Source organism: Corvus cornix, chromosome 5 (genome assembly GCF_000738735.6).
Source record: "Corvus cornix cornix isolate S_Up_H32 chromosome 5, ASM73873v5, whole genome shotgun sequence".
Lineage (NCBI taxonomy): Eukaryota > Metazoa > Chordata > Aves > Passeriformes > Corvidae > Corvus > Corvus cornix.
The window spans coordinates 59308995-59317904 of record NC_046335.1 but is presented as its reverse complement, the minus strand read 5'-3'; the positions used below and the strand labels follow the sequence as shown (position 1 = coordinate 59317904).

Genomic DNA, 8910 nt, shown 5'->3' with positions numbered 1-8910 from the left:
TCCAATGGAAAATCTGTGTCCTGGGGGTTCCCCAGCACTCTGTAGCACCCATGGGGGCTTTTGGTGCCTGATTTTTAAGGTTTGGGGTCCTCATGTCTGTGGGTCCATTGGGGACATCACTCAGTGCCCAGCCCCTGTCCCTGTGCTGTCACCCTGGCTGCAGGTGGGACCCCCCTGCGTGCAGGGCCAGCTCCCGGCCCCCGGGCACAGACAGGGACACAACACTCAATTCACACATAATTTATTAGTGACAAAGGGGCTGTCTCCAGGCGAAAGGGGATGTCACCAAGGTGGGGGATGACACTGTGTCACTGGGGTGGGGAGGCAATGGGGAAGGAGGGTTTGAGCAACATGGTGGGACTCAGCGTGGGGACAAGGTGTCCTCGTGTGCTGCCATGCTGGGAAGGACGCACAAAGCATCCTCACGTACGTGCAGGGACTCACAGGGTGCAGGTCTGCTGTCCCCAGAGGTGTAACAGGCCCCAGGCGTGGCACGTCCCTGTCCCTCACGCTAGCCGCGCTCGCAGATGAGCTCGACGACGCTGTGCTCCATGGGGACGGGGTCGAGGCAGCGGTGGGCGGCGCTGGCGGCCACCTCGTCCAGCAGCCCCTGCACCACGCGCTCGTCAGAGGCGAAGCGCCACAGGTAGAGCTGCAGGTAGTGCCCGTCCACCTGCACCTGCTGCAGCCCGAAGCGCCCCAGCGTGCGCAGCCGCACGCACTCCAGCAGCGTCTTCAGGCTGATCTTGATGATGCCAGTCAGCACCGACACCTGCGTGAGGGGACAGCGGCAACACGTGGCACACGGGCAGCACATGGCATGTGGGGGCCCCCGTCCTGGCTGCCACTCCCCAGGAACTCCTGAGCATGGGGACATGTGGCACAAGGACGCCCTTGGCCTGGTCGCTACACAGATCCCCATCTCCTGCCAGAGTCCTGATACCGAGGACAGGGAACACCGGGGACACCCCTGTCCTGGTCACCAGCTCCCAAGGACCCCCCGAGCCCTGACACCAGGGACAAGTGGCACTGGGAAGGTGGGCAGTTTGGGGCCTCTGGGGATGTTTAGGGACATGGTGGTGTCCCCATGACCTCACCTTGTTGAACTCAACAGGGCTGAAGATGTCGATGCGCTCAGAGAAGAGCTTCTGGATGTTGCTGAGCAGGTGGGTGTCCATGGGGGCACTGAGGGCATGGACACAGGGACAGTCAGGGACTTGATAGAGCCAGGGATGTGGGGACAGGGACACAGGGACCGTTAGGGGCCATGGAGACGGTCAGAGGATGCAGGGATGGTTTGGGGACAGAAAGGCAGGGGAACGTGAGGATGGTCCTAGGACATGGAGGGACGAGACAACTGAGGGACACAAGGGCCATGGGGATTACCGGGGGATTCTGGGGCAGTTGTAAAGAACACAGGGATGGTTGGGACAAACAGGGACAGTTTGGGGACATGGGGGCAGCTAAGGGCTGTCAAGATTGTGTGAGGCTATCTATTGGGACAGTCTGGGATCATGAAGAGGATGACAGGGAAGATGCAGTGGATACTGCAGGAGTGACAAGGAGCCCAGGGGTGCTGGGGTGGCCCGCGCAGTGACACAGGGAGCCTGGGGCTGCCAGGGTGACCCAGGGGTGGCGGGGGCTGACCTGGGGGTGTAGCTGGGGGCGTAGCGGCCGGGCGCCCGCGAGCTGCTGTAGACGGAGAAGGCGCGTCGGCTGGAATCGCTGCTCTGCGCCCGCCTCACCCCCTCCTCGAAGAGCTGCCCCACCTGTGTGCGGCACCACAGCCTCAGCACCCAAAACCCCCTCCAAGGACCCCACAAACCACCCAGCATCCCTCTAAGTCTTTGCGACCCTCCCAAACCCTTCCCAAAGGGCCGCTCTGGGATCTTGGGCAAACCCCCTGGAGCCCTCCAGGAGTGCCCGCCCCGCCGGCAGCCCCACCTGGACGTCGATGGCGGTGATGTCCTCCACCACGCGCTTCATGACGGCGCGCACGTTGCGGGGCTCGACGGTGCCCAGCCAGTCGCGTGTCTCGACGCTCTTGGCGCAGCATCTGCGCCACGGCCGCGCCCTGCCACCTGCCACGTAGTGGTCCAGCAGCCGCTGCGCCGCCGCCCGCGCCTCCGCACACAGCGCTGGCCCCGGTGTCACCGCCAGCCCCGAGTCCTGGGGGACACACACCGCTAGGGACAGCCCCGCGCCTCCCCTGCAGCAGTGCTGGCCCTGCTGGTGGTACGGGGGGCGTGGGGAGGTGTGGGGAAGCCACCCCGCCCACGACTCCACATCTGATGTCCTGGGGGCACGCGGACGGACGGGTGCGGCACTCTGGGCCACCCTGCCTGCAGCAGCATCGCTGCTCCTCTCACGTGTACTTGGGGCTCCAGGGGCTCTTGGGGCCATGCAAAACCCCCCTGAACATCTCTGAGGGACATTCAGGATCCCCTTAGGGCCACTTAGGGGCTCACCTGGGGCGGGAACTGCTCGTCGGTGAGGGTGAGGATGTAGCCGATGGTGGAGTTCTCATAGTCCAGGCAGAGGCGGGCGAGGAGCAGCAGCAGGGCTGGGGGGCAGCGGGAGCTCCCCGCTCAGCCGGGCCGTCGGCGAAGCCACGGGGCGGTGCGGCACAGCCAGCGCACGAAGGCCACCACCAGTCCCTCACGCACTGCTGTCACACAGAACTCCCCCTGTGCCACAAACGGGGGGGGTCACACCCCAAACTGCCCCTGTACGGGCTCCAAACCTCCCTGTGCCACCCCCAGATTGCTGCAGTGACCCCAAACTGCCCCAGCCCCCTCAGCCTGTCCCGCGCCCCGCCCCGCGGTGCCCCACCTTGAAGTAGGGCAGGCTGGCGAAGGCGACATCCCTGGCGGTGAAGAGCTGCACGTAGGCCAGCACGGCCTTGAGCTGGCCGAGCACGGAGGCGGCCAGTGTGGCCAGAAGGTCGGGCAGGCCGGGCCCCTCTTTGCCAGGGGGCCGGGGGGCAGCCAGCGCCTGGCGCACGTCGCCCAGGCAGCCAAGGAAGAAGGTCTGCAGGCGCGCAGGTAGCGTCGACGCGCTCGCGGGCGGCTCGGGCCACCAGGGCGGCGGCGGCGGCGGCGCCCGCGGGCAGCAGCTCGAGCAGGGCGCGCAGCCGGCGGTGGAAGCGGTCGAGCGCCCGCACCAGCAGGGACGTGTCGCCCAGGCCGCGCTCCAGCGCCAGCCGCCGCTCCAGCAGCGCGAAGTAGCGGGCGGCCAGCGCGGCGGCGAAGGGCTCCAGGCGCCCCGCGTCCCCGCCGAACAGTGCGCGGTACGAGCCGGCCAGCTGGCACAGCGTGCCCACGAAGGCCGAGCTGCCGCGGTCCACGAAGTCCAGGATGTCGGAGGCGGGCGGCGGCGGCGTGGTGGCCGCGCCTGAGGGGTCGGCCACGGGCAGCTCGGCCTCCCAGCGCCGCCAGCTCGGCCTCGAGGCGCGCGCCCGCCTGGCTCAGGAACTCCTCGCTCAGCTCCTCGGCCGGCTCCTCCAGCTGCAGCAGCATCTCCACGCACTCGGTGAGCTCCTTGGGGTCCAGCGTCTCCTCCCTGGTGGGTGGGAGGGTCCGGGGTTAACCGTGGCACGGCAGAAAACAGGGAATAAGCAATAGAAGTCATCAGCAGGCTCCAGGGTGACGCACCGGAGGCGTGTGCGGAGGCGCTGGGCCAGCTCGGCCATGATGGCGTGGCTCTCGTCCTCGATGGCGCGGAAGGAGGGCAGGTGGCGGTAGTGGCGCAGCACGGCGCGGGCGCGGGCGTGGCAGCGCAGGGCCCGAGCGGGCTCCGTGCCCGCCCAGCGCCGCAGCCGCCCCGGCACCTCCACCAGCGCCTGCAGCTTCCGCAGCAGCGCCTGCACCCCTGCAGGGACAGGGGGTCAGGCACGGGGGAGACAAAGGGAGCAGGACAAGACGGGGGGTGGCACCAGCTGCTGGGTCTGCCCCCCATGTGGGACACCCACCTGCTGGGTCTGCCCCTGCACCCCACATGCCCCACCCCCACAGATCCCCCTGGATCTCCCCCGGACGGCCCCGCTCCGTACCGGCCAGCTGGGCGCCGCGGCGGTGCCGGTCCTGCAGCGCGGCGCTGACGCGGGCGCTCGAGGCGCTGATGGCTGCCATGTTGGCCGCCAGGTCGTCCATCTCCGCCTCCATGTGCCGGAAATCCACCTTCATCTTCCGGATGGTGTCTGGGGAACACGAGCCAAGCGCCGAGTCCCTCGGCTGCCCGGGACGCCCCCGGCCCGCCCAGGGCTACCAGACCACAGCCACAACCCCCAGAGAAGGCTGGTTACCGCAGCGGGGTGAGCCGCCGCGTTCCCCAGGGCAGCTTCCCAGCGCTGCCAGAGTGAACAGCCCCGAGCTCCCACCTCCCGCTGCTGCCATCGGCAGGATCCAGAGGGAACGGCTCACCGGTGGCGGAGATAAACTTGTTGTAGTTCTCGTAGAGCAGGGTCTGCATGTCGCTGTCCAGGGCGCGGATCTCCCGCCCCAGCGCGGCCTCGCGGGCCAGGAGCTGCCCCAGGGGACACTCGCTGCGCACCTGGGGGGACGACGGGTGCACATCTGCCTCTGGCCCCCTCCCCTGCCCCCTAACTGAGATCATCAGCTGCCCTCCGGGATCCCAACCTGCGCCCCCGGATTCCTCCTGGGATACGGCAGTGTTCCCCAAGAGCCTCCCCCCGCCCTCCAGGGATCCTCCCGCAGTGCCAACTGGCCCCGACCCAGCTGCTCCGGAGCACCCCGGTACCATTCCCGTAGGATCCTACAGGCTCCCCACAAGAGCATATCCATAGGGATGCCCGACCAGGCCCTTTCTGGGGTGCCCTCGGGACACTGGAGCTCCCAAGGTTCTGGGGACCCTGGGGACCGGCCCCGCCGGAGTCGGGGGCATCCACCGGGATCCCTCGCGACGCGGCCCCGCGGGGACCTCCCGGCGCCCATCGGGGTCCCCGGAGCCGCCTCCGAAGTGGGGGTGCCCGCGGGAGAGGTTTCCTGGGGAGGATCAAAGGTCACCTTGGTCATGAACACCTCCGGGTCGAAGTGGGGCCCATTGATGTCGGTGGGGTCCGGGGCGGCCTCAGCCGCCTCGGCAGTGGACGGGCCATAGTAGCGCTGGAGCGGCCCGTGGGGACGCCGCCACCCGCCGCCGCCGGTGCTTCCGCCGGTGGCCTCGGGGCTGCCCCCGGCCCCGCTCCCGGCTCCGCTCCCCGCTGTCACCGCCGCCATCGCGCCGCCGCTTCCGCCCCGGCGCCGCTTCCGGCTCCTCCGCGCGTCACTTCCGGCGCGACGCCGGTTGCCATGGCGACGGGGAGAGCGGCGCCGGACGTGGCGGGGCCCGGTTACCGTCCCCGGGCCTCCCCCGTGTCCCCGTGAGTCCCCGCTGCCCCGGTGCATCCCCATGCTCATCTCCCCAAGACACCGGGTGGGGACCTGGGGACACCCCCCACCCCACGCGAGGGCCCTGCTCCAGCCCTGGGGTGACGCCGGAATTGGGCTGTGAGGCCGCAGGTACAGCCAGGTGATCGACCTTGCGCCTCGCACAAGGAACAAACATTTGGGCTAAAAGGTCTAAAATCAGCTTTATTTACAGCAGGAAAGGCAAAACAAACCCCGCCAGGGTGAGGGTCAGGCTGCTCCAGCGGCCTTCCGTCCAGAGTCACCTGCTCCAGGAATCACAGGCCATCGATTCTTTCCAAGGGAAAGAGCCCAGAGCTGCCACGTTGCACCAGGGAAGTTCCTGCTGCCTCCTTTCTCCTCCCCAAACGTGGAAAAGAACACACCTAATCCAGCCAGGGTGTGTTCCGTGAGCGGGCCGGTACGTGGGACAACATTCCCGTTGTAGCTGTGGACCTGAGTTAGCCCCAGGGCAAAGGAATTCCCAGTGGGAATGGGGAGAAGGCAAAGGAACACCAGCCATCCATGAAGACGGTTTGCTGGGGAGTCTAAACCAGAGGCAGAGGAATGGCTGAGCCCTGGTTGCTACAGGAAGGGAGAAGCAAATAAGCAAAGACCCCCCCAAGGCAAGGCAGGCGTTCCTTTCGTACCTTCTAAATCCATAAACCAATCAGCAAATCCCTCCTTGATTGCCCCCACCCCCGACAGCACTGCAGGGGGAATTCCACCTCACCTCAGGCTCTGCTTTATTGGCACAACACATCCCCAAAGCGCTCTAAAACCAGGCTGCCACAGTAACCACAACCAGCTGGACCTTCTGCCACCAGATTCCTTTACCCCGGTTCGGTGACCTCCCCGGCACGCGCGTGGGAAGCTTCTGGAGGGTTCCATGCACGGGCTAACCCACGTGGCTATGGACCGTGGCCCTCCCTCCCGCAGGCTCCAGCCCGGTTTGCCCACAAGGATGACGCAGACAACCGAGCCAGGACTTAACCCTGCTCCTCTGCAGCTCCTTCCTGCCACGATCTGACCCAGCCCAGGCCCAGATCCATTGCTAATTCCACCTGAAAGCAGCACAGGTCTCCTCTCAGCCCAGGGATACGGTCTGCAAGTCCCAGGGAAAGGGAGAGCGGCCACAGGAATGTAAGTCACACCCCAGTACTCCCAAGTCCCACAGATCAGCATCCTAAATCCTACAGCTCGCACAGCTCAGCTGGGCTATGGAGCATCCACCACCAGTGCCTGGATTCGTTGGCTCCTGGTCTCGGCGAGGGCGGCGATGCGGCCGTGGCCCTTAGAAACAGCCCACAAGGCAGGAGCCACGACCCCAAAATCACGGCAGACGTGAAGATCCCTTTGGAGCCAAACTTGTTTTGGAAGAGCTGTCTGGGCCCTGCTGGAGCGACAACGAGGAGCTGGAGGGAGGAAGAGTCGCTCGGAAGGCGGAGGTGTGGCTGGAGGCTCCTCTGGAAACGCGCGGACAGGTCTGTGGGTGGCGGGGTCTGGCCTGGGACACCCTGGGACGCCCTCCCAGGCCGGGCTCAGGTCCCTGCCCGGGACACCAGGTAGTAGAGGATGAAGAAGATGAGGACGAGCGCCACGGAGACGGCGAGGAGCAGCCGGCGGTTGTCGCGGCCGGAGCGCGCCATGCCGGAGAAGCGCTTCACGCTGCCCGTCAGCAGCCCCGTCACGCTCAGGAAATCCGAGTCCTGGCGGGAAAGCACACGCTGCAGGCATTGCAGAGCCACGGGACATCCCGAACAGGAGGGACTCACAGGGATGAGCCAGCCCGACTCCAGGCCCCGCACAGGACGCCCCTACAAGCGCCGATTGGGCTGATTTAGGGCTTCTCCCTTCAGGGCCTTTGCCATCCCACCTCTCACCCCGATCCCTGATTGCCACAGAAAGCCCCGTGCCCCGTTTCCCAGATCCTTACCATGCCGTCCAGGTAGTGGTTCTGTTCCTCAGCATCCTTGTCGATATCCAGAGCCAGCTGCAGGGCAAGGCAGGAAATGGGCATTAATGAGCTTTTAATGTCCAGAGGACCTCTAAAATCTGAAATGCAAATTATTCAAACAAGCTGCTGCTTTCCCAGCTGCAACAGACACACAGGGCCTTGTCTGGTGCAGGAACAAGGAAAATGATTCGCATTTCCCCGTCAGGCAGATGAACTTTTCCAGCTCTGAAAACAAAGCCTGACTGTCTAAATCTGTCAGGTAAAGGACAGGGGAGTTTAAGCCCTGGGACACAATGGCAGGAATTCAGTCTGCCCTTTTACATGGTGAGTCAATGACTTCTTTCACGGTTTGCACTAAATTTTTAATAGTAATTTAGAGCTTAAAGCTCTGAATCAGAGTGTTTGATGCCAGTAAGAGCAACCCAGCTTTAAGAACCCTTGCACAGAGACACAGGTATTTCCCCAAATTAATCTACCTGCCTTTTCTTGGTGAAATTTTCCCCAAGGAGGTGAGCTTAGGAGGTGATCAAGGCCAGGTCAGACAGGGGCTTGGAGCAACCTGGTCTGGTGGATAGGTGTCCCTGCCCATGGCAGAGGGGTGGGACCGGATGAGCCTTAAGGCCCTTTCCCACCCAAGCCTTTCCAAGGTTCTGCGATCCCCTGCAGGACCCCCAGGTAACCGGAGCCTCGACGCCTGATGTCACCTCGACGCCTGATGTCACCTCGGCACTCACCGACTTCAGCCTGGTGACCTTGCTGGCCAGGCTGTCGGCCATCCGCTTGTTCTCCACATCCAGCAGGTCCTCCATGGCGCTCGGGCTCTGCCCTGGGGAGAAGAAGGAGGAGCACACGTGTCCCTGCCCTGCCACAGCACGGGTCTGTTCCCATCACAGCCCCTCCCGGCACGGTTCGCGCCGCGGAACCCTCTGAAAGTGTGACCAAAACACCGCCGACTCTCCCCAAAGAGGCCAGGGCAAGAAGCCAGACTTGCACCCCGAACTGGCAGCACGGCCCAGCAGCGGCTCGGGGCCTCGGCGCCCGGGGAGATCCGCGGGGGAGGTTTGGGTGGCACACGGCACAGCCGGGCCCCTTGCCCCTCGCCCGTGTTGGGGTCTGTCGGCATCGCCCCCGCTGCGGGGCTCCGGGGGTGAGGAGCGCCGGGGCCGTCAGGGGTTATGGGGGCAGCTGGGGGCTCCAGGGGCTGCTTAGAGCTTATGGGGCTTCAGGAGGACAATTAAGGGCTTAGGGGGGGCAATTAAGGGTTGGGGGGGTGCAGCTGAGGATCCCAAAAAGGGCGCAGGGCGGCAATTGTGGGTTACGGGGGTGCGATTCCGGGGCTATAGGGGGGAAATCGGGGCACTGCAAGAGGCCCCGTGGGGTTCAGTAGGATCGGGGCTCCTCCTCCCTCTGAGCCCCTCCAGCCCCTTCTGCCCCCCAAACCTGTCCCCGTGGCTGTCGCTGTCCCCTCACCTCGGCCCCGCTCCGCCATGGCCGCCCCGGCCCGGCCCGCCCCGCCGGGCGGAGCCGCCACGAAATGTCCGCCCGCTC

The 8910-nt window shown here is 65.6% G+C and overlaps 2 protein-coding genes across 2 annotated transcripts; both read right to left on the bottom strand.

The window, feature by feature from the left end:
• Positions 1-225: 225 nt before the first annotated feature.
• Positions 226-5254, bottom strand: VPS51 (VPS51 subunit of GARP complex). The gene is given in 12 exon segments (XM_039552835.1): positions 226-772; positions 1098-1185; positions 1648-1769; positions 1945-2169; positions 2469-2687; positions 2833-3037; positions 3039-3433; positions 3435-3561; positions 3654-3870; positions 4052-4198; positions 4422-4551; positions 5025-5254. Coding segments are annotated over 12 exon segments (2349 nt in total). The 5' UTR covers positions 5238-5254; the 3' UTR covers positions 226-511.
• A 1596-nt stretch (positions 5255-6850) lies between these two features.
• BET1L (Bet1 golgi vesicular membrane trafficking protein like) lies at positions 6851-8869 on the bottom strand. Its single transcript, XM_039552901.1, has 4 exons — positions 8833-8869; positions 8097-8188; positions 7342-7398; positions 6851-7114 (listed from the first exon to the last, which is right to left on the bottom strand). Exons 1-4 carry the CDS (start codon positions 8849-8851, stop codon positions 6947-6949), a joined length of 336 nt encoding a protein of 111 aa, XP_039408835.1. The 5' UTR covers positions 8852-8869; the 3' UTR covers positions 6851-6946.
• Between the last annotated feature and the right edge of the window lie 41 nt (positions 8870-8910).